Here is a 26,163-nt window from a genome sequence, read left to right as displayed (position 1 = left end):
CTTGTCCATATGAGAAAACAGTAATGTGAAGAGGAAGAAATCCCACTACAGATGGGAGTAATTCTCCAGAAAAAGGATACTGGATCACTTTCATGAGCATTATGTCTGTAGTAGAATTAAAAGCTACACATAAGAGTAAAGGCAGCACCTTCAGTAAGATGTTAACAGGCATGCAGCTAATAATATATGGGTTAGAATGACAGAAGAGGGTCATGATAGTTCATATTTACCAGATACACTGTAGTGAACAGCTGAACAGCATGAAGAATGCCTGAACTCTCATTTTCCGTGGAAGTGCTCAGATTCTGCAATATTAGGAGAACCACAAGAACACATAGTGTGTGAAGGCAGAACAGTGGGGATTTTATTGCAGGAAACCTTTTAGAGTTAAGAGATATCATTATCTTTACCTCGTCAGTGATGGCTCAGTGCAGAGCAACAGTACTGAATCAAGCAGTTACATGTTCAAGAAAAAGACATGTAATTTTTCAGTTGCCAGATTTTAGAAGAGAACCTATGGAGGGATGCTGGCAATAACATGTGCTTTTTTTTGTCTTGATTGCTTGCTCTGTGCAAAATCCCTGCTATCTGATTGATAATGCTAGCAGAAGGTGCCTGTGTGACTGAGGACAACTGGAAAAAGAGATAGTTCTTTCATTTCAATTACTGACCCAAGGAAACAGTAAATTATTAGTGGTAATTACGGCTGTCCAGTTGAAGTACTGTTTTAAAGGGGACAGAAATGGCATATACTTTTCTGTGGAATTCATTCTTTTTGCTATACCATTGTTAAGAGTATATACTTTTCATTGTGTAGGAAAACCATGCTGTTAAATGTACTCAGTTCCTCTGAGAAGAAAATATATGAACTATTTGGCTATACCAATGCACCTCTATAAATTTAAATATAGAAATATTATGTTATATTGTTAATTTTTTGGGATTTTTTTTTCTCTGCTTAGGAGGTAAATTATTTATTGCAATTGCTCCTTGCATTACTGTCCATGTACCACACTCTGTTTTCTACATTTTCAAAAGGAAAAAACATGTATGGTCCAACCTCTTCCCTTATCCATAATTCTAACTACAGTACTTTTTCTCAAAGTTCTCTGCAAGATAGCTGGGAATTACTCTGGAGACAATGAGAAAGGTCGACATTAGCTTTCTCTCAATCAAAGCTTAAGATTTGATTTCTAAGCTTGTGCTTCACGAGGGCCTTTGTTTGGAAGCCAAAGTGTACTTGATCACATAAATACCAGGGTGATATCTGTGATGTGTAGTACAAAAAGAAACCCCATAAAATCAAAACAAGTCCTTACATGTAGCCAACTACATAGTCACTTATTTGAACCAGCTAGAGCTCAAAATTCAGGAAAAAAAAAAAAAAGGAGGCGAATACAAGAATAATGGGGTTTGTCTTCCTAGAGAAAAAACTGCAGTGTTCTCCCAAAATTTCTGAGGGAGAGAACTCTGCACCTTGTTCAGTTGCACCAATCATGTGCATCAGTGAGACACAGCAGCTGAGCCTCACTCATTTTTTTCTCTGATCATCTTATTAACTTCAGAGTCATCTAAGTTCAGTAGTTTTAGGGACTGACCTATTTTACAGAAATTAAGTGAGAAAGAAATTCATGCAATCAGCAGATATTGAATCAACCCTTGTCCAGGTTGCAAGTGCTTAAGCTCAGGAGTCCTTTTCTGGTTGGTTTCAGGTTTTGATATAAATGAGAGTATTTTACAAATGACTTTTCAAGAAATCAAGTTCAACTGATCAAAATTGTCCTCCTTTCCCATAATGCCTATTAAGGTAAACAAGTTTTGAATCAAATCCGTATTATGCATGGGATGCAGCCTGCACATGCAGGCTTGGAAATGTACTTGCTGTTGAGGGAATCAACAGTTTATCTTTACTGCTTCTCCATTCTGACTGGAAAAAAAGTTTCATACAAATAGCACGAGTTGCTGACAGCTGTCCCTTCTCATGCATACACAGACCGTGCTCCCCCAAAATGACAGTGTGAGCTCTAAGAAAATAATGTGGGATGTGATAGATAATGCAGTGATTCCCCAGAGCTGTGATCTGTGGGTTTTTATCTTCCTGTGATCAATTTCAGTACTAAAGAAATTGTTGTATGCTTCTTTTAACATCTTTTATGATCTTCTATTGCTCATGCACCTAGCACCTCATCTACATGAGAACAAGAAGGCATCCTTGTAGATTCTGCACATACTTAAAAATGTGAATGCCTTCATCTAAAAATTTGTCATCCAATATTATTCAGTATGTTGAACACATGCATACTGCAGTGTCTAACAAAGTCACTCTGCTCTGGTATAATAAGACGCAGCATCTGAGCATCAAATTGTATTATTTTCACTGAGTTTTTTTATAGAGGAGTCTTTGGGAGAAGGAAAGATGATAATGCTAATGTTATGTTAAACATCTCCTCTGATTAGCTGAAGAAGAAATTCTATCAGAGCTCTCCCAGACAAATATAGACACATGAAAGATATCTATGGTTTTACCTGATCTCCAAATAGGTCATTAATAGTAATGAAACTTCAAAGACTCTCAAGTTAATTCAATAAACTTCAGGCTTTTGCCATCAGGCTTTTTTTAAGAAAAGTAATCTTTCAATTTAGCTACATAAATTATTAGCATTGTTTTGAAAAAATCCATAAGAATGTTCCATCTTAATTTGAAATAACTGTGATTTCAGTTCTTTCATCTATTCCTAACTTGCTTGGCATAGTATCTGAAAGAGTGTCAAGCTGCTAGAAACACAAGACTAAAAGTAGAAGATGGAAATATCTATAGAAGATGCGAGAATGTTGCCTAAATTAAGAAATGAAAATGAAAATCCATAGTCAGAAGTCACCTAATGGATTGCCAAAAATATAGTTTCATAGACACGTCTGAAACACATAATATTTTTAGAATTGTTTACTGACAGAAGAATTTGTAGTAAGTCATCTAAGAATGAAACCCAGAATTATTATTTCAAAATATTATCATTTAAATGCACCTTAAAACTAAGTTTGGAATGAATGGATTCTCTCTGGTTTTTCCTTTAGTCCCTAGAGATGTGATGAACCAGAGCCCAGAGATCCTACTGTACCATAGTTAAATCCAGAAAGAAACAAGAACTAAAACCAAAATTAACTAAACCAAGCTTTTATTAATAATCACTATATACCAGAGCTCTGTGAGAAAACTAAAAGAAAGTCACAGATTTGCTTTTATGTAGACCCATTGGCTCCAGCACCCTATAAATCACATGAAGAAGCTGCAACTGTATTCTAGACTCTATCTGTAAAGTATCTTCTTTCCATGCCTCTGCCTGTATTAGTATTTTCTTATCAATTGTTTATAAAAAGAGTTTAAACTTCTGTGCCTGCTGCTTTAGAGCAAAGAGGAGCTGGGTCCTAGATATGGTGGCTGATTTCAGTAGCATGTTAGCCAATTACTACATAGTTAACCCATAAATGGAAGTCAGTCCCTAGAAAAGGGTTTTGGTGTTGCAGTAAAACGCTGTATTTTTCTCCCCTTTGAGCAGCATTTGTGCATACATTTCTGCTTCAATTTTTTGAAGGCCAAATTGAATTTTTGAGTTTCTAACATCTTATTTTGCACCTGGGCATTATTTTTTCTGGTCACAGGTACACTGCACTTTAATTAGTTTTGTTTACCTATGCATATTTTTTTCTTAATTTCACGACAGTCGTTTTTTGTAATTGACAAAGCAATTTACTGCATGTGTGCTTTCTGCACCCCAGACAAACATTAGAACATCTAATGCACCTTTCTTTCCAGTTCAGATTGTTAAGAAAAGAATTAGTTGTGACTAATTGCCAATTAATTTGCAGTGGTTTTAGGGAGGAGGGGTGAAAAACAATTGCACCTACTAATTAAATTTTAAAATATTCCAAAGTGTCATCTCTAGGTATCTGTGGAATACATAATTTCCATTTTAGTTCTGCACTGGATCTGTAACAACCCTGAGCTGACAGCTCTATTAATTTAAAACCTCAGTGATACCTATTAGTACAAAACATGAAAAAAATGCCATTAATCATTTATTTTAATTTTGCAGCTCTGTCATTTTCTCAGTATGTTTAAAAATTATGATGACACCATAATGTTTTCCAATCTACCTGTATGAAGGGGAAACGGATCACACTACTTAGGAGAGAGACTAGAGTATATTATTAGAGCTTAATTAATGCCAAACTGATTAGATTTGATTGCACTTTGCACAATAATATTGTTTAGAAATTTATTTATGATGTGTTGCATAACGCTATATTTAAAACAACTAGTCTAGATCTGAGAGATTTTGTCCAAAATGTCACATAATGCAAGTCACAGGGTAATATTGTTCAGCACTGCCTACATTCTGTGGGTCTTATTCACATTGTGATGCTGCATACAACTCTTGAAGGAAGATAAAACTATTTGATACTTCTGTGATATAGAGGTGTTGCATCCCTCCATTTCCTGTATGGAGAGCAGCATTTAGGCATCTTTTTATGGGAAAACCCTCATAACCTCAAAACAACCAACATTTAAACCCTTCAGATAACATGGAAAAAAGTGGCCATAAGCTAAAAGATCCAACTGGATAAGTTTTAATTCTGACAGTTTTTTCCCCTCTGTCCTTAAAATACAGTAATATGTTCCTTAACATTAATTGAAATATTATAACTGATTATCTCTGTTTCCAGCTTTCTACTGTCAGTTAGGACAGTACTTTACTTCCTGTATTTATAGCACAATGTTCTCTGAAATAGTAAATATTTAGAAATTCTGTGAAGTCAGGAGCATGAAGGTAACCAGCACATATTGTTGAAAAAAGAACATGAAAGCAAAACTGACTGACCTAAAAAATATTGTTATCACACTAAAATTATTGATGCTCACTGCATTTCATTAAGTGGATGCATTGTATTAATGTGGCTTCAAGGCATATTTTGAAACTCTGACCTGCTCCTGAAACAAATAGATGCCTGGTTTATGCATTTATAAATATCTTTAGTATCAAAATTTCAGGCTTCTCCTTTATTAGAAAATTTTCTATTGAGAAAAAAAAGGAGAAATTATCACCTTTCTTTTGAGAATTATGCTTTTTTAATTAGATCTGATGTTCCTTCCCATGAATACGTCATTGGACACACTTTGTAATATTGGAAAGGTGATTTCAAAATTAGAAATGCAAAATTTTTCTGCTAAACATATTTACTAAGTATACCATGGGCCAAAATTTTGGCTTCAATTAATGCATGAGAGGTTTGTCATTGGCTTCAACAGTTTGAGTTTAGCCTAAAAAATTGTACATCAGGTTCCCAAGAAAAATCTATGATATCTTAGCAATTCATGTTGCTACTTACATACATGGAATTTTGTTATTTCCTGATTTTGCCTGTTTTTAAATATAAAATTGTAACAAATAACTTTTTTTTCTCTCCAGCAGCACTCCAGGCACTCCCCTTAATTTATGTTCAAAATGTCCTCCATGTTATATTCAAGGTATTATATATTGTCAATAAAATTGAGTAAGTGATCTCAAAAACTATTTTCAAGAATTCCATAGTAATTTGTATGAGTATGTTTGTCAGGATATCATCAGTTCCTAAAAATATATTAGGCTAGCTAGGATTTTTTGCTTTCTCCATTTTTGTCTGAGCAATTTCTCGTTTGTGTGTGGGATTCACAGAGTAAATCTAGGAAAAATGAGAAATAATTTAAAAAATCATACTTAAAGCTTTTATAACTGCGTTTCTACTAAAAAAGACCTGAAGTTGCTTGCTGAATGAAAGAGAAACTGAATGGTAAAAGTTAGTCTTTAGACTCTCCATGTGCACGCACACAGAATCTATATACAGCTGTAAGCAGGAACTTTTAGCTTAACAAAGTCTACATTTCTCATACGTAAAGCTTTCTCTCTCTCTCTCTTTTTTGTCCTTTCATAGAGCACTTTCAATGTTCAGTCCTACATTGACCTACAACATTATTTCTCTGTTTGAGATCCTCAGTGCTTCCTCCTACCTCAAAGTGTGTACCGTCGCTTGTCACCCAAACTCAAAGCTCCAGCTCTGGCAGTGCTGCCAGTATAACAGCAGCAGAAGTGAGAGTCCAGGGCAGACATGCAGTGTCTGAGAGTCTTAAGAAAGACAAAATTAGCCTGCTTCAGGCAAAATAGTGCAATGTTTTGTAAACATACTGATCTCTTTTTAACAGCCAAAGATAAGACTTTTTAAATTTTTTTTCTTTTTACAGTAGGAAAGTAAGGAATTGATGGTTATCATTGTTAACCAATGCAATAGTAACAGACACTACCATGCAGAAGTAAAAAAAATATACTTTCAGTTAACACATTATTTTTTTGTTTTCAGAATGTAAAATATATTTTGTGCCAATTTAGCAGTTAAAAATATGTCTTGGAGAAATGCATATAGGACTCATCCCCATGCACGTGAGTGGTTAATCATGTTCAGGCATCTTAGCTGATCTCAGCTGATAGGAAGCAACATACTGAAGAGGTCATGGTCTCTGAAACAGATGGCTCAAGCCAAAAAAGAACATTACAAATGATAAACATTTACTGAATATGTAATTGGATTCATCCTAAGCAGCACTGAACAGCCCCAACCCAACATTCAATCTGGATGGGGTCTCAGGATTACCTCAGATCTTCATACAAAAGCCATCTTTTGAGCTATCCTCTTTTATTAATTTTAAAATGGAATTACTATGACTTATCTCTGAAGCTCTGAGGGCATTCCTACTGCCACATCATGGCCAAATCTTGCAATAAGCTAAACCCTTATGACTCAAAAAATTCACTCCCACCAGCTGCAGCTTACTTCGTGTATTGATCCTCAGGATCAGGTTGATGTCATCACTGTTCTGAGCCCCAAAATATGTCTTATGAAGCATGTGAAAGTTACAAAAATTCTTGAGGCAATTTTCCAGTACCAGATCATCAGCTGGTACTATGTGACATCAATGGAATAGTGCCCATTTACCCCAACTACAGATTTGGCTCCCAAAGTGGTGCCTGAAGCAGAATTTCTTGTGAGAAAATATGTTGGTGCCAGTCTTTGAAAGCAAGAGTTATTATCCATATGAAATTGTTCTAGGTTGCCAAAAAAAACCCCATATGCTAAATTTGATACTAATGAACAGTGTTGACAAAAAGAGGTCACGCGTAAAATTTGAGACTGATGAACTAAGGTGGCATGGAAATGAGCATTTGGAGAGTAAAGCAAAGGCTCTAATAGAGTTAAACCAAGCCACTCACTCTATTGAGATTTTATGTTTCTGTCTCCTTATACTGAAAAGTAAATTTCCACCCCAAGAAATGTCCTGATCTATATTTTAATGAGCCTTTCCACGTGACATACATTTTTTGTTTCATTACTATTAGTGAATGACAAGTGAAGGATATTCATTTTAACTTGAAAATGTCAGGTATGTACTTTAAGAGATATATTTTTCCAGTTTTTAATGAGGTGGTGTTTCTTTTTGAAAGAAATACCCATCTCTGATGTGGGTACTATGGAGGTGACAACTGATATTTAATAAGTGATGGTTCTTGTATTAGTCGTAGTTCACTAAAGAAAATGTCTCGGATTGCTTTTGAAAAACTCTTAACGTCACTAGCCCAAAGGCAAGATGTGACCTTTTTATTACATAATGAGAATCATTTATTATCTTACAATGTATCTTAAAGTCACAGACAAAATGCCACTTTGATAATTGCTTTCAATTAGCTTTGAGCATAGCATACATTCATAAAATGTCTTCTCTAATTTAGACTTGAATTAGAGAAAATTGCAGACATAATCTACTTCAGGGTTGTCTCATTTAAGGTGATTCGTAGTTTTATATCAAAGAAATCAAAACGGGTGGCTTTAGAGCAGTATTACAAAGTGTTTTAAATAGTCTTTTCAATATTTGAGTCCATTCTATTAACAATTAATTAACAATTTAGAATGCTAGTTCATCTTTTTTGACCTTTTTTGTGTATTAACTTTGTACTTTCATTCATAATGGTTATTTTGAAATTAAGCAGTTTCCTGTGGTAAAAGAGTACACACTGATGAGATATATAAATAAAGCATATGAAGACATGGCTTATATCTTAATAATAGACAACAGCTTGGTCTTCCAGCATATGTGTTCTTTTCAACTTTTAAATTCTTCCTCAACACCAAGCAATAAACTCCACACTCAAAAAGTAAAATTACATATTGGCATGGATTTTATTGCATACAATTTTTAGTGTGCATTGTGTGTGTAACTTAAATTATTTGTGGAAACAATGATTACACATAGATTGGTTTACTGCATATGTAACATCTTTCATAAAGAAACACAGGTATTTTCCTTTTATCTTAGGTAAAATGGAGAAGGTTTGGAAGTCACGTGTAAAGATAATTCAGGCATCTCAGATACTTGGCATTTAAGTAGCCCAAGGGATAATTCTCGGTTTTTTCTTTCTCCCCCCAGATAAAAATTACTCACAAGAACCAAGCCCCCATGTTGATGGGACCTCCTCCAAAAACTGGTCTTTTCTCTTCGATCATCAAAAGAACAAGGAACCACAGCAAGGAATAAGCCTATGTAGTTTAGTTTTCAGAAAAACAATTAGCTTTGTTGGGCTTTGGAATATTTATGCTGGAAATCTTTCGAGAATTTTAGAATATCTTCTACTTGCAAAATCTTGGATTTTGGTTTAACTGTTTCTGTAACTGAGCTAATGTAAAGCTATGCTACTAGAAAAAATGTTGTCACAGTTTTGTAGGCATTTTGCATGATGAAAGCAGATGTTTACATAAAGTGATGCATATTTTTTGTTGCATGCATTACCATTTACTAATCTATGGGCTAATTCTGCCATGGAATATGGGAAAAGAATGTCATGGGCAATTTGATTTTCTCTCTTTTCCATTTCAACTTTTTCTACTACAGTGATCACATGCCATAGGTTCCATAGTATCTTTTGAATCAAAGATCTTCACATCAGTAGCTAATTTGACTTGTTTCAGAGTAAAGTTTACTACAGGTCTCATTAACCTGTATTTTTAGTTTACCATTTCTTTCTACCCTGAGAATATTTTTATTCAACTGAGTATTGAAATCTTGGATCTTATTCTGATAACTCCTATGTATATGAGTAACTGTACCTGCTGAAAAGAACTAACAATATGTACAGTATTCAAATTATCATTATTACTCTTGTGTAAATTTTTTGTTAAGATTGGAAGCCAATGCAAGTTTTAGCAAAAATTATAATGCTAAGGAAATCATACTGAGTGAAGATAATAATACTTGTAAAACTAGCCATCAGTATTGTTTGTTGAAACACTAGAATTATTTTCATGAACAATACATCTCTGTAATATGTCACACTTTAAATCATTCTGCATATTGACCAATAGCATAGTGCAAATGCACACAAATAACCAAAGCTCATGCCTAATTAAAGTGCATTTCCCACCAAAGATTTAGTGAAGGATGCTTCAGAGAAATGGGTTAATGCATAATTAATCAAACTCACTGGAGTAGACTCACTTCTGCAAATTTACAGTTCTTTTGATTACATTGACAATGTCCAGACAAATGTTGGGGTAGGAAAAAACATTAAATTAATCGCAAGTAAATACTCACTTTTCATTTGTTTCATAAGTTAATAGACATAGTCACATACTCTAAATATTGAGACATCAACATGAACTCTAAGTATCAGAAAATTAAATTTATATCCAATTTTTTGCAATAATTCTTTATAAATTTATGCCATCCATAATTTACTCATCACCTAATTTAATCTCTTAAGGAAAAAATAAACTGCTATCTATTCCCCATTTGTAGTCTGCTGTCTGGAATCAAAACATTTCTTGTCATAAATTCTGGGGAGGCAGTTCTCAGGTTTTAACTTTCTTAGCCCTTTTAGAGACTTCCTAACAGCTTAGAAATCATAGTACAGGGATTTGTCTGAGGTTTGCACAGCACTGTCTAACGTTGAAGGGAAGTCCAAGAATGGCAACTTTTTTCAGTCCTGCATATAAACAGTCTCAATCAAAACTTTTTATGAAGTCTTAACATTGTTTTCTGTTCAGAGTGAGCTGCTTCTCAGCTCTGCATGTCTTAAGTTTTCCGAGATTTCCTCAAAAAACAAGGAAAAAACAAAACTTTGCTTGAAATGCATGATTTTCCATTTTTATCCAGACATAAAAATGTTAATGGTTTATTAAATCTATTTTTCTATTGATTCATTCATCCATTTGAAAAGTAATACTTCATCATGCTGTAGTGCACGGTACTGTGCATGTATTTAAATAAAGTTGCTATCATTTGTTCCTCAGTATAAGAATTCAACAGAGTCGTACTTAAAATAATAGACACTGAAATAAAAGTCAATATATAGTTGGTAAGGATTATGTCTTTGAAATATAAAGTCTGTGTTCTGTAAACGTTAGGAGGTAAATACCAATTACTGTTATGTTCAGCATTAGGTAGAAAAATATGAAGGTGATTATTTGCTAAAATTAAGATCTTGTAATTCACCCTTCTTAGGTCCAGTGGTGTTGACAATTTCAGTCACTATAGGAGTAAACTCGTATTTTTCCTGTGCATTGCAAACACACACACACACACAAAGAGAAGCATTTGATGCACTTAACTATGAACGTACATAAGTACAGAGCAAAAGTTATTTGCAGGAAGAAGGAATTTGCTGACATAATGTTACATAAAGTGTACATTGGTTTTATGAAATTATGGTTACAGGTGATAAATATTTTCACATGACATAGGTTTTTCTACCAATGCTCTCAACTTTTTGTGGCAAAAATGTGTTTAACAATAATATATAATGTACTCTCTATAATTATCTCATGAACATTGTAACTCTGAAAACAAATAAAATTATACATAAGATATTATTTAATAATGTGTCCAATTTTAAATGTGCCAGTCTGTGATAGCAAGTTGCTCACAACACACTTTTTCATGTAAAGAGGGATAGATGAGTTCATGTAATCACAATTACATACCATTCTGATTAAACATATAAAAGGTAAATCAGATATGTTGTTCAGTACATATCAAATTCTCACTCCTTGTTTTATGTTCTGTCGTCGGTAGTATAACTGTTAATAGTTATGTCACTGACTGAAAGATAATTAGAGCCAACAAACCCAAAAAAAATCGTACCGGAGAATTATTAAAATTTGGTACGAGTCTAACTTCCATAACTACCACAACTCTTTTAGAATCTGGTGTATTTTGTATTATACTTTTCTTTTACCAACTAAAGATGAAAGAGAACTTCAGAGCAGGATCTTTTTTTTTTTTTTTTCACTTCAATATGCACAGAGCTAACATCATGAAATTATTCATTGGTATAAGAAATGAAGCAAAGAATGTATGCATATATCTTCATGCAGCTGAAATAGAAGCATTGTTCTTACATGGACTGAAGAGCAGTATCTGTAAACCTTCTACTTTTTGCACTGAAGCGTTCTTTAAAGCTTCATTAATGATATTTGCAATGTAAATGGCAATTACAAATATGTAGGAATTAAATGTGACACTTCATCTCCCTGCTAGAGCATGTCAATTGGGCTGTGTGCTTAGGAAAGAACATGACATGTCAGGAAAAAACTTTAGCTTCTGAAATTGGTCAGTCAGTCTCTCTCACTTCACATGAGTTCCTGTTAAAAAGAGGTGGAAACAGTATTTCTTGCAGAGGCAAACAGAGAATTATTGTTTCCAATACTTGTAAGATGTTTGTATACACATCATCAAGATTACTTAAAGCTAGGGGGTGAGACCTCATGATTTAGGCTTATTGGTGGGCCTAATAATATGTGTATGTGCATGCTAGATCAGGTAATGTGCTGATAAGCTCAGGACTTTGAAGAGCTAGAAAGCCCTTAGTTTCTGAAACAGAAGTAGACCTCCTATTGCTCACTCTTATCAACTTTGTAGTGTTGCATGTACATCACAACAATGATTAGCTAATATCCAAAATCATTTAAGGCAAATAAAGTTACAGACTATACCATATTTCAGAATGTGAGAAGTAAAATAGTCAATTATGGTAGGAAAGGAAGAAAAGACCTTTTTTATTTTTTTTAATCTATAAGTTAATATTTATTTGATGAGATTACATGTGTTCAGTGACTACTAGTGATTTAGGGTACTAGTGATATTCTGTGAGTTACTGCCTTCAACCCCAAATGGCTTTTGGGGCATCTAATTCTGAAGTGTACCATAGCAAGACCAAGACCTTCTGGGAAGCAGACATTTCAGGGAAGCGTTGCCCCTCATCTCTCTGGAGGAGTGACTAGGGAGAATGGCTACAAAACTGGGGAAAAAAAATTAGGAAGAATTATCTTTAGACAAGGAAGCATGAGAAGAGCAGAGATCTCTGCAAAGGAATGACAAAATATGCTCAAAGTAAGATATGGTGGGGTGGATCGCTCCAAGGCAGTTCACAAAAATGGTCCTGTGGGACCTGGGAGGCCAGATGAAGGCACTCAGGACTAATGAGCAGTGATGAGCTAGGGAAGAGGGCAAATTAGATTTATCTAGAGACCCCTTCCATTTAAGACTGAAGGAGATAAGTAGTGCTTCTTTGTTTTGTGGGGAGAACGACTGAGATAAGTTGGACACAACTGAGCCCTTCACTTGAAGTGAGAAGGACTTGCAAGAAAAAGAGGGCTGAAGGACAGTCAAAGCAAGGTAAAGGACTTGTCAGAGCTTTATTTATTTATGCGAACTTACATACTCTTAAAAAAAAAAAAAAAAAAAAAAAAAAAAAAAAAAAAAAAAAAAAAAAAAAAAAAAAAAAAAAAAAAAAAAAAAAAAAAAAGGAAAAAAAAAAAGGAGACAATAAAGCCTGAAAAGAAAAAAAATTTAGAAAACTGAGGTGGGCCAGAGAAGCACTGATCAATCTTTTATGCAAGAGTGGTGAAGAATGTGTCAGCCTCTTGTCAGCTAATTGCTGTTTGTCTGCAGCTCCATCAGAAAGCATTCTGCTATTTCTCCTCTGTCCATAAGGAAGGAAACTTCTTGTGGTCCTGGTGAGGTGAGTAAAAGCCTTATTGTAGCACTGGCTGGAAAATGAATAAAACATGGGCAATATCTGGAAGTTGTTAATGAGATACAAAGTAATAGGTTAAAATCTGTGGCACATAAGGCTCTGAGGGGGTGCTGTGCAGCAATATGTGATGTGAAAATTGTCCTCTGGTCTGTCAGGGTTTACTGGTGTCTGCCCAACCTGGGTTTGTGCCATGGGGAGCCTGCTGGGTCTTGTTCCCCATTTTTGCTCAGACTATGGATTTTCAGTTGATTTTGAAATAAAGAGGTTTGACCTTTCTGTTCTGAGCTGTGTGTGCATGGAGCCTTCCCTTATCCATTAAGGTTCTCTTAATTTTACAAATACCTCTGAAGAAAAGAAACTTCTCTATGACTATTGACTTCTATTATGTGAAACTGCCTGACAGCCTGAAACTATAAATAGGCAACGATACGTTCTAGCCTCTAGAATCTGGGTATGGTGATATTTCAGAGGCTGCTTTCTTTCCTTTCTGATTCATGATTCAAAGAGACTCCATGAGAAGCACCTCAGGGCTCTCTTTAAATATGACTCATACAAAAAGTGATAATCATCAGGCTTTGTTATTTATAGAAAGGTGGTAGCTGTGTTGATGGTAAAGCAGCAGCTTCATAGTGAGGTACCCAAATTCTAATAAACATGAAAAATCATTTGCTGGGTCTAACTGAGTGAGAAGGAAAGATTTTGGAGTTTTCAGGTCAATTTGTATTCTAATGTTGATAATGACTGAAAATACTTGCCTGCTGATTACCCTATTTGAAATAAACTTGTTTGATTGGTTGTGTTTTACCTAGGGTCAAATTCACATGCTGTGAAGGAACGCAGCAATTCGCATTAAGTAGGTTTTTTTTCGGACAGGAAAGTGAACATTTCTTACTCTTTTGGTGAAAATCATATTTATGGGCCAACTTGTGCCTGCCAATAAGAAAATACAAACTGTCCATCTTCAAGGCTGTCAGTCCGTTTTCATTAAGTATACAAAAAATAACTGAAACAAACAAACCACATAATAATAATTCTTTTTAAAACTATTTGTGTCTGCAGAAGGAGAGTGGTGATTTGTATGTCCCTCACTGAGACAAAGGAACTTTGCAACATGAGCTTCAGCACTATAATTTCTGCCCAGTCGTGAGGTTGACTGTTGCAGAGGGTGTGGTGTAGGGTTTAGAGTCTGATGATTTGTTGTTTAGTTGGGGGTTTTTAGTGAGTTCTAAACATCTTTTTTTATCCTAGAATGATAAGAACTAGAACTTTGATTCAGATAGATATAAAATATGTTTATGGTATACACATAAGTCAGCAAGCAAACGCAGGAAGATCTATTCCATCTAAGCTGTACTTTACTTCCATATGCTTCAATTCAGTCTTATTACTAAAGGAAAATAATAAGAACTTGTAATTTAGGTATCTTGGGAGAATTTTGGGGGAAATAGGTGTCCTGTGGTTTTTCTCCTTGGTAGTATGACCTTGGAATGACAATATATACATATAAATTAAGGAACTTCAACCTCATTTACATCAATCACTGTTTTCTGTGGCTATATTATGAAAAGTGATTTTTTTTTTTTTTGAACCAGCTAAATCTCTCTTTTAATGATCAATATAATTAATTTACAAGAAGTTTGAAATAAGTGGTCTAGCTGACTGATCTACAAACTCAAGGCTTGGATTGAGATGCAAATTCAGGCCTTTATACTCTGTCAGTAATACTAGTCAAAAATTCCTTAGCCTCTGTTCTATCAAAATATACAAAATTGTGGGGAGGAACTTGCTTTCCTTAATCAATTTTTTCAAATTAGATTCAACTGGATTCTCGTTTAAGATCAAAATCAGACTGATTTTTTTAAATGCCAAAATATTTTGTGCTTGAACGTTAAAAGAAAAAGTAAAGTTTTAATTTGTTTCATTCATTAATTCTGTTTCATTAATGTAGTGATTAACATTGTGGAATAACTGACTTCTCACTTTAAAAAGCAAAAAATGAAAAAGAAAGATGCATTATTCATTCAATATGAACATAATTCAATATGAACATAATTCTTATTTCCTTTAGAAAAATTTTTAAATTCTTGAATTTGTTCAAGATCCTGAAATGGAACTTTCAACTTTTGTGCTGTTACAGTTGACACAAGACTAAAAGCTTGCACATCAAATTCTAGTATTTAGGTAAAATCTCTGCATTTTTATTATTTCAACAGGTGCACAACTATGAGTTATCTTCAAGAGTTGACTTTGATTCATAGTTCCTCCTTTTTCAGATTATTTTGTTAGTACAAGTCCACTTTGTCACTGAACAAAAAGAGAAGTAACAGAAAAATGTTTAAAAAATTTATTTCATATAGCCTAAAAGTTTACTAAATATCTTGATAGTTCTCTCAAAAAACAGCAGTGGACTCTGATTTTCACTAAAAATAGAGTGGGCAGATAGTTAAAGAATGGAAATTCCGTTTTTAAGTTATTCTGATTATTATAAAATAAGCAAATAACGAGAATATTTTAGACTCGGGATTGTAAAATAAGTTATTGACAAGGCAGATATAATGCTTGTGTTTCTTCTAACTTACACTGTAACTCAAAAATAAGCATCTGATTACATTGATAAGGCATTTGTGCATCACTGTAAATTTCAAATGTGTCTTTAATGTGTCTAATATGTCTCTCAATCTTTTGGGTAAATTATCAGCTAATACTGTGTGATAACTAATCTGTGAACACTTGTCATCTCACCATTACCCAAAATATGTATACTATCTGAAGGCTTCCTATCCTCTTTGTGATCATTGTATATTTATCACTAAGTATCGTTAGAATGTCTCACTCCGATTGATAGTACACTAAAATCCTTGCTGTGACAATCATCAGTCTTATTTTTATGATCTTGAGACAAGAGGTGAGTGGACTCACATCAGGTTAATGGGCCTTTAAGAAAATGTTACGTTTTTTTGGTGCAAGATAAGGTTCCCTTCTTCTGCTGGGAATCCTGTCACTTTATAAGATATAACAGCTTTCTCTGCCAAAGAGTTGAGATATTAGTCTGTGTGAAATGATCTATAGTTTTTCCTTGGCTTGCCTGCTGAATCTTGGACAAAAAAATAGATATGGCAGATGCCAATTGTTCCCTTTTGATACGTGTGTAGAAATATGTGCTACCACAAGAGCTTGTAAAAGCATTCAAATACAACCAGAACAGTTATGCTGACAACTAAGAACAGAGCTGAATTCCTGGAGTCAGACTCACATAGGCATAATCTGAAGGGTTCAGAAAAGGGTTAAACTTTCTTTACTTGTTTCTAGGGTGACTTCTGTCTAAAAATGTAAAAGTAGGTATTAAATGCGTCTGTAACTTGCCACTGCTAACACTCCTATGTCTGTGCAATATTTGTGCTATTTTCTTATCTGAGATATACTGCGAATGGTAATTTTTAACTATTTCTACTACGTACTTCCTCCACAAAACACAGTGCAAATAGCCTAACATATAAAAACAGATTTTAATAAGGGCAATAAAAAAAATGTTTTAGGGAACCCAAGATACCTTGTGGTTCAACATCACAGGACAGAAAAGGTATTTGCAAGAAAAAAGTTGCGTAGTGCCAATCTGTCTCTTCTCAGTAAAAGTTTGAAAGAGAGGACTTCCGGACAAATTACAATGTCATTTATTGTTTTAATCAAACTTGTTCATAAATAAATTTGGAGAGTTGCTATGATATGAGCCTCATCAGAATATGCAGCCGCAACTGCATAAGGGAGAACTGAGAATATTTTGGTAGATCTGGTTTCCCTTACGTTCAGAACTTCTCCTGTAAATTTTCCTTGATTAGAAGCAGGCTGCTTACAAGGTACAGAAACACAGAAGCAGTCACTATTTGTTTAACTACTTGGTTACTTTAAGGTGTTAAAACATTTTTTCCCTTTTTTGTAATCACAGCTCTGCAATGACTACTGTGAATATTTTTTGGCAAGAATAATCAGTATTTAAGATGACTTGTATAGGAGATGGCAGCATACAATATAGATAATTTGCATGTCATGCTATTTCTGCTACAGTAATGGAGATCCCCTTGAGAGCATTTAAAGTCCTAACGTAGAATGTGATACTAAGTCATAGCTTTGGAGATTATGATTAAAATGTAATCTCCTTGTTTGAGACAGTTTAAAGTGAATGATGTGGATGTGAAATCCCAACTCCTACTGAAATCATTGGTTTGCCATTGCAGCCACAGAGCCTGGGTTTTATCTCTGGTGTCTTGTGGTAGGGCTTAGAACATCTTTCCTGCCCCAGTTAAAATGTCTCCAGAGAAGTTCAGGTAAGAGATTGAGACATTTAGTGCATTCACACCTCTGTAAAAACCTATTGAATGGTTGCAACTGCAAAGTTTCCCCACACTACTATCCTGGAAACCAGGTCACTAGGTGTCTTCCCTTCAACAGAGTACTCAGGTTTTCCTCCTTCTCACTGTTCTATGTCCTTAGCAGGTCTGTATTTCTGTCTTCAAAAACATTGGCTTCAACATTTTTTTCATCTATGCAGTTCTATTAGTTGGTGGTTAGGTATTAGGCTTAGAAATGGAAATTTGAAATATCTCAGGTCAAGGAAGAAATCAAAGACTCCAGTTTTCTGGCAAGCACTGTAAGTGCTATAACCAGTGTTATAAGTGAGCCCTGCTCAGTCAAGGACTCCACCCTCTGAATCTCAAAGGCATGAGAATTTTCAAACCCTGACTATAAGAAGTTTACACAACACATATATTTTGCATTTTTCAATTCACGTGTAAATTTTATGGATTCTGTGTGGAACTGTGCTTCTTTAACTATTCAGGGCCCTAAAAATCTATCATTAGTATCTGAATCACCCTGCTGGGGTAATGTAACACCAAACTTGAGTATGAATAAACAGTTGCTTTGAACCTAGATTTTAGGACTTTAACAGACTATTGACTTTGTAACAAATGCTGTGCTGTTGCCTTAAGAGGCCCTGACACAGTACTGCAAAACCATGTCTATGTACAGCATAACACAACCCACTCCTAATTATTTCTGCCTAAAGCAGCTACTGCTGTTGGATTTCTTGTCTTTTATGCTTAAAACAGCAGTGACGCAGTAATGAGTCAGGCCTTTGCCAGTGCTTAAATATCCAGTGCTAAGTGCTATATAAAAACATTTAAATTTTTTTCTAAAGCTGGTATGTGTGTAAATCTTGATTAGGATGTCAAAGGTATAAGGTATGCCAGTGATGTACAAAGTGTACATCTTCAGTCTCCTGTGTTCACATATAGTTTTTTGTTCACATTTTTGTCTACTATCTGTAATAGTACACATCTGACTGCTGTTTTATTATTTTTGGTACCCATTGCACACCTTCAAGCTTGTACTGTCCTAATGTATGAAGCCAGTCTCATAGCTCATTTTGTTTCAGTGTTTTTAGATTGCTAATCAACAGTTAGCATACAGCACATATTAAAACACAAAACCAAAACAGATTTTGTGGCACTTTTTCTTCATAACTTAAAAAAAAAAAAACAAAACCAAAAAAACAAAAAACAAACAAACAAACAAAAAAAAAACTACGAGTCTCATTCCTTAGAAAAATGTTGCATGTAGAATAACAAAAATATTTCAAGTTAACTCATAGTGTCATTCAGATATTCCCATGCATGCCATTTAGGCTGGACTGCTATGTAGCAATTCTCGGACTTCTGGCTCATCACTGTTGTATCTTTACCTTCAGTCATAAAATAATAACTTAATGCTCCTCAATCTCTGAAGTTTTTCTTTGTTTTCGCATCACTTTGTTTTTCATCTGCTAGTTTGCTGCCTTTGCTTTGTTCGTACACTTCTAATTAAAGTACTTGTTATATTTATCTCAGTCACAACCCTTGTAAATTTTCTTTGTTATTCAGATCTCTTCAGAGTTCACCTCAAAAGGATTCCTGGTCTGTTAGTTCCCAATCTTATCTTCTCTCAGAAACCATTCTTAAAATGTTTTTTCCTCTGACACCCTGCCCCCACCCCCCTTCCCTTCCAGTTATCTTAGGCACAGGTTCTTTGTCTTTACTTGAGGCCTTTAGTGGCTTATGTCTACCTTAACAAAAGGTATTTTTATATCTATGCCTAAAATCATTTTGAGAGCTCTCATTGTGTAAAATCTGTTTGATACAAAGGCAAATGCTTATTTGTGTGATCTGTATCCAGTCAAACCATGACAACATTCAGTAGTTTTAGATTTTAAAGCAAATATTTGGGGGCCTTAGCATATTTTATATCTGACTAATATTCCTCTTGAAATGTCTACAAAGCTACTCCATTATCTTCTTTCATATCCTTCTTTCAGCTGTTTACAAAAAGACAGTGTTGTAGCTATCAACACAGAAATCAGACCCTGTTTTCTTTCATATGCCCTCATAACTGTATTTAACAGTTTTTAAATTACAAGTTTTCTTTTAGGGATGAGGGGAGGGGAACTCTATGTTCTGTGGTGTTAGAGCATCTAGCACAATAGGAGTTCTGATCTACAACTACATCATTTAAATGTTAAGCCAACAGAGATGTATCTATGTAATTTTATGTTGGCAGATGGATTTATAGCCCACTGATGATTACATAGCATGTCCCATCTGTACATGATCTGCAGGGAACATGAACCTAGCTAGACTATTTACTCTGTCACAGTTTTAGCTTACTGTTCTGAAACTTTTTTCATTCACTTCCTCTTCTACTGGTCAAAACAACAACTGTGAGATATGGAGATTTCACTTCTTACTGTATTCTCCCCACTGGTAGAAGAAACTGTAAGACCTTTGTCCCACAGGGGCTCTGTGGATGTGCTTCTTTAAAATCCCCCTGCCTGCAAAAAAAGGAAGAAAAAAGGGTTTGGGGGGAGTGGGTGGGTGGACCCATACATGCAGTCCCAGATCCAGCAACCTTGGAGGCATCCTTCCTTTCTATCCTCTGTACCTCAGGGAAGCTGGCCTTGTGAAATTCTTTTAACAATTAATTGATTTCCCAGTGACCTGATCCAGGATCAGAAAGAAAGATGTAAAAAATCTACAAGGTGCTACAGCAGAGAAGGATCACACACTCCTCTTTATCAATGTGCTTTATTTGCTTTATCCACTATCTACCTTCTGTGACTTGTTTGGTTTTCATTCCTCCAGTGAGAAGCTGCGTTGCTAAAGCTCATTCCATAACTTCAGTGGAGGAAGTTCAAGAATAAAGAAGTGTATGTAATAAAAATGAAGAGAAATAACAAAATGTGGAGTTTGTCATAACTTCAGTAAGCTACTTCAGTTTTGTTGCCCCCATCTGTTATTTCCCATTGGTGTTTGTCAGTTCAAGGATAAAAGAGAGAAAGTAAGATTACTTAGAGTCAGGGGAAATTAATGTGTTATTTGCAACAGAGCTGAAGTGGAGTGCATTCTATAGAAGGTAGCTTTAATTAAAACCTCTGTTTCAGAAATAAAAGAAATAGGTTGAAGTCCACATGAAACAAAGGAGGGGGAAAAAATTGCATTGTCTTGCATTTTTCTGCTTTAGAGGCTGCCTGCAAGCTGAAGGCACTCTGTGTGCCATGCTGTGCCTAGTCTGTCATGGGCTCTGCAGCCAGGTGAAAGGAACACTGGCTGGCTATGGCCTCCTAAATTGGAACCCTTATAATAGACTGGATTTCTGCAACTTTCTCAATCTACTTTATGAAGGAAGCACTATCTTATATCTACATAATACTGGTGACCCCACCCTTCTTTCCAATGTGCTCTGCTGGCCTGACACATTTTAATAAAATTCAGGAAGTGTATTTAAGAGTAGTTTACAGGTTGTTCTTTAAGTTTTCTGACTTCTCAGGAAAATCATTTCAGTGCGTTTTGCACCACTGTATGTAGGTGCAGTCCTTGCTTCCTTAAGTTTTCCTGTATAGTTAATTCTTCTCCTAGACCTTATTACCTTCTTAACATAGGAACTAAAATTTCAGAGAACTTACTGCACATTATTTCTTTACTATATATATGTTGTTTGGCAAGGAAATGGATATATTTCACTTTCCACTCATTTACTGAGCAGGTAGTATGCACAGAGAAAGCTAAGAACTAAAAGAATTAAATACTTCCTTCAAGATTCCTGAGATATTGTTTTTATTTGCTACAGTCTGTTTCCTGAATGAAAGTATAGAGGAAATATCTCTGTTGCTGTCTTAGTCCACAGCAGTCAGCTAAATTGTTCTAGATCTTACATGAGATTAGAATCTAAGCTGGAAGGCTAGTTAAAATAAGATCAGGATAAGGAATTGTTCTGAAAAGCATTTCAGGTTGCATATAACCATCTGGTTTAAGTCTACAGCCATCAGTGGGTTTTGCAGAGGTGAGAGTAAATTCCGGATTGTGCTATCTGTACTGGCAGTGGTGTTCTTACTGCTTTCAGTGGTCTATCCTTTCAGCAGCAGAATGAATTGCAAAGTCTGGCTCTCATCCCCAAGGGAGCCTACCTGTTTTAGAAGAGATCTTTTGTTCAGCAAACCTGTCTTTAAGAGGCAAAACTTTTTCAACTCCATAAAGAATTATTCATCAGTTATGTCAGAAGTCCTCTAGTAAAGTGAAATGGTGTTCAATGCATGACTTGCATTTTTTAAAATAAATAGCTAGCTCTTGCAAAAAGGTTTTCATCCTGTAGGTTGGAGAAAAGAAATGCAAATGAAACTTGTAGTATTAGGGGTTTTTAAATAAATTCAAGCAACTTTTTTTCTTAATTTTTTTATTGACATAAAATTATAAAATTGATTGCCTTTTACAGAAGAAAATGAACTTTTGGGACATCTCTCAAATTCTCATTGAGAAATTGCTTAGCTCTTACTCAGTTCATGTTGGGTGATGTGATCTCACCACTACTATGTTTATAGCATTCAGTTTATTTTGAAGACGGACTTCTTGTTGATGTAAAAACTTATCTAAGTTTTGCTGGCAGAGGAGATTCAAAAATTTGACTGAAGATTTTGAAATTTGACTTACAGTTTTACAGTTATCAAGGCAACTCTTTACAATGAACAGAACAAGAAGCTATAGCCTGCAAAACCCACACGGCAAGACTGATTTTGTCAATTAAACACCTACTTCACCATAGGCAGCTAAGACTCGGGACCTAACCTGAGATGTGGGGCTTTGCTTGTTGTTTTACTCCCTGTGAGCGTTTGTTCACTTACTGCCATGCAGATAATGCATTGCATTTCACAGCACAGCAAGTTTAATCAGGACATGTCATCATCAATTTGTACCGATATGCACTGATGGACAGGGTTTTCCAGGAGCATGACTAGCTGTTTATCAAATGATCGTCAATTCTGGAGAAGAAACGGTGCAATCCCCATGTTGTTTTACAGCATCTGCTTTATCATCTGCTCACAGGAGCACCTTTTTTTTTTCCCTCTGTCCCTGGGTTTCCCTTTGTAGCTGTCACTTGTAGACAGCTTCATTTATTTCTGCTGATTTCTAATTCCTTTAGGAGAGATGTCTAAAAGATGTGCTTGATTTATTGAAGCATGTTGTGGAACTGAAATGGTTAATGATGGCAAGACAAGACTAAATACCACAATCTGCATTTGATTTCTGATGCTTTCCTGTTATTTACAAAGTATCTCTTTGAGTACCATAAATAATTTACAGTTCAAAGTGAATACTTCCAAGTGCTAAAAAGCCAAACTCACATTTATTTCAATTGCTAATGTTTTCATTTTATAGCACAAAGCATAAAACACTCCTCTCACTGCTGTATAGTTTAACAAAAGAGCTATTAGATTAGCACAGAAGCTCCAAAGGACTCTTATAACAGCAGGTTAAGGGGAAGTATCAATTGTTCAGTCTTGCAGTCCCTACTACAGTAAAATTCTAACTCCAAGCACAGGGAATTTTACCTGATAAAGGACACCAAGTTTAAGCTTTTAGCATTCAAAACTTATTATCTCACAAATGTTTTGTTTTATTGCTTGGAGGAGTTGAACAGTGCGAATAACTCTGAAAGCTGACCCTAGAGAATTATTTAATTTTATTTGGACATACTGTTACTTGTTCATAATAGGTAGAATCAGCACACATGACTTCCAAAATTAAATCATAATAGCAAACGCTTGAAGAAAAAAGGAGCCACAGAAATCAAAATGTTTGTCAGTGATACACAGATATGCACATCAACTTTAAACAATTCTTTCTGTTCTTGTTACTCTCATATAGTCTAAGCCAAGGTAGGGGAACCAGTAGAAGCACTGACTAGCTGAACATTTCTGCTATTTTACCTAAAACATGAAAGTCTTCGTTTTATAATGCCTAGTTGTTTTTGAAGCTGTGGAGCCCAAATGCTACTGGCAAAACAAAGGCAGAAGACAAAAAAAGAAAAGGGGGAAAAAAAACCAAAGCAACAGCCATTAATCTTGGGGCAAAAAGAAAAAACTCAGAATTAAAAAAGCCTATTCTTTAAAAAATTTAGCTTAATGTCTATATAGTAATTATCCCATCTCAAGATAATTAGATAATTGACCTCTTTGGAAGATTTGCTGAAGAAGATGGACTTCCACTTCTCATTTTCTGGTAAAAAGATAAATATAAGTTCTGTCCCATGTATGCAGACCAAACAAATCACTCTAAGGGACATCATAATTCATGTGAAATAAGAGATGAGCTATATCTGAAAATTATTTCCAGTGTTTGGAATCTTGTATAATTTTAATACTATAGCATCAAATATTGATCAAAAAAATCAAATATCTGCAGAACCTTTGTAAACAGAGGGAAGATGATAAGGATCTGTCTGTATTCAGTATATTCTAGCAAAATAGTCTTAGTGTTGCTTGCACTGATTGATGAAAACCTTGGTCAATCAGATGTATTAATTATCTGTCATTATTTATATACCAGCTTTTCCTTCTAAATTATCAACATTTATTTTGCCCACTAAAGCCAACATAAAGGATTGCTACATTCACAGTTAAAATTTGTCTCCAGTGTTTGATGTTGCCTAACAACTTCACACAGTAGCGTAAAGGGGGAAGAGGAAAACAATCAATGCCCACAAGGAATTTTAGTGAAATAGATACTAATTCATCAGATGAACATTTTGGCACTGGGGACAGGTTCTTAGCCGAGGTAAATAGGAGTAGCTGCCTCAGAGTCAGTGGAGTTGATTTATTACCAGCTGAAAGACCAGCACTAGACCGACAATGACCCAGCCCCTGTGAAAGGACGTGTGCTATTCTCGGTGAATACCAATGGGGTGGGCCTTTTGAACGGGCCTGAGTGGACGTTTTGTACCTCTATGTGATTTGGCAAGTAGTTTCGTTTTCTGAAGCCTGAAACGATTTGCAAATTTGGAGAAAATACAACCAGAGGAAGGGAAGGGGAAAGGAAAAAAAAAAGGAAAAAAAAAGCAAAAGCCAAGATTTTGGTAAATGAAATCATAAGGACAGGGTGTCTGTTCAACCCTTCTAACAAGTGAGATGGAGCTAAGGGCACTTTCATGGCAAATACAAGCCTCAAATCCTGTTTGCATTAAAGGACTTGTGCCTTGATCCTCCAGTTTCTAAGAGAGCTCTCTATCATGAGGCCCAGCATACTGAAGTGGAAGGTATCCTTTCCTCTAAAAACTACACTTTAAATATACTTTGGAGCAAGCCTAGGATGTGTTTATTGGGAAGGAACTAGTAGATAGACTGGCTGTTTCATGGGGAATAACTACCTCAGGGCAAGGACTTGGATTTCTCTCTGAATTGATGGGTTTCAATGAAGTTGCATGTGACAGCAGAAGAAATGAGGATTTTTTTTGTGGCAGGCTAAGAAGGTGCTTTGTATCAAGCCACCAACTTTAACTTCCAGGGCTCTCTGTTTCTTCCAGAATTGTCAAGGAAGAAGTGCAGGAGAGGAACAAACTGGTGGTAGCCCATTGGACACTTAGATTGCAAGTGCTCAGCCTTAGTTCAAGTACAATAGTGCCCAAAATAAGATCCTTAAGTAGTATATTTGATTTAGCTATTGATACATTTTAAGTTTTCTCAAGTGTATTTGATGCCATTGTCCCTCATAATACCCAAGTTTAATAATAGGAAGCACAGTGTGTGAAGTGGGCAAGTATTGCTTGTGAAACAGTTAGTTTCTTCAGCTTTTTAAATGAGTTGTTTGCCAGCATTTCAGAAAGAATTGCATACTATCGAATCTGGTCTTTGTTCCAGCTGGCAGCATTTAGCAAAAGAATAATGTTTTATGAAATATAAATATATAGCTATACATATATATGCATATTTATGAACTGAAAACTGCTACAAATGTAGTAGCTATAAGTTAAATGCAACAACTAATTAAGAGTTTCACTTTCAATAAATAGAACTATGGGCTTGGGCTTTAAATCTAGTTTTTCCTCTCTTTAAATTAATCTTTACAATGTAGGTATTGTCTTCATAAGTACGGAGGCAATGCATTTCTCTTAAAAAAAAAACATAAACAACAACCCTCGCCCTAAAACAACAACATCCAAAAAAAGCACCCAAAAAAAGCCAAAACAAAACAAAACAAATGCCCCGAAAAAGGAGAGGGAAAGTCTAAAGTGCCAGAAGTCCTTGAGCTATATATTCAAAATCTGAAATGTAGTTAGAACAGCAGGCAGCTTTAATGGCAATGCTAATTGGCCCCCGACCCCCCATCTCTGCTAACATTCAAATCCACTCTTTGTCCTGGATTTCATTTGGCAATTTCATCCCACTCAATATGAAGGCGTGTGAGAGAGAAAAATCAGTCTGCTAGCATACTATATTGGACCCAATTTCTTACTCATTTCATGGCACTTAGACTTCTTTTATCTGCAGGAATGCCAGCTGATAGAGCAAATGACAGATGAAGCACTCACTTGCAACAGTTTGGCTACAGAATTAGGGATACTTTTTTTCCCCATTGTGAAATACCCTTTGGTACTGGCAAAAAAATTCCCAAACTAACCCAACAACAAGGAAAAAAAAAAAAGAGCTTGAAAAATCAGCCACGTTTTCAAAGGCATCCAAATGAGTTGGCAT

At 35.3% G+C, this 26,163-nt stretch overlaps 1 protein-coding gene across 6 annotated transcripts in view; it reads left to right on the top strand.

The window, feature by feature from the left end:
* DGKB (diacylglycerol kinase beta) overlaps positions 1-10,955 on the top strand; it is a 383,794-nt gene extending 372,839 nt beyond the window's left edge. For all 6 annotated transcript variants that reach the window (XM_027877896.1, XM_027877901.1, XM_027877899.1 and 3 more), the window contains one exon: positions 8,513-10,955. In XM_027877896.1, the coding sequence (XP_027733697.1) occupies positions 8,513-8,620 (108 nt within the window). In that variant the 3' untranslated portion in view covers positions 8,621-10,955. The remainder of the gene's footprint in view (positions 1-8,512) is intronic.
* The last annotated feature ends 15,208 nt before the right edge of the window (positions 10,956-26,163 follow it).

Source organism: Empidonax traillii, unplaced genomic scaffold, assembly GCF_003031625.1.
Source record: "Empidonax traillii isolate 1590-97213 ecotype Southwest subspecies unplaced genomic scaffold, ASM303162v1 scaffold35:size4298261, whole genome shotgun sequence".
Lineage (NCBI taxonomy): Eukaryota > Metazoa > Chordata > Aves > Passeriformes > Tyrannidae > Empidonax > Empidonax traillii.
This window is presented reverse-complemented; position numbering and strand designations above follow the sequence as displayed.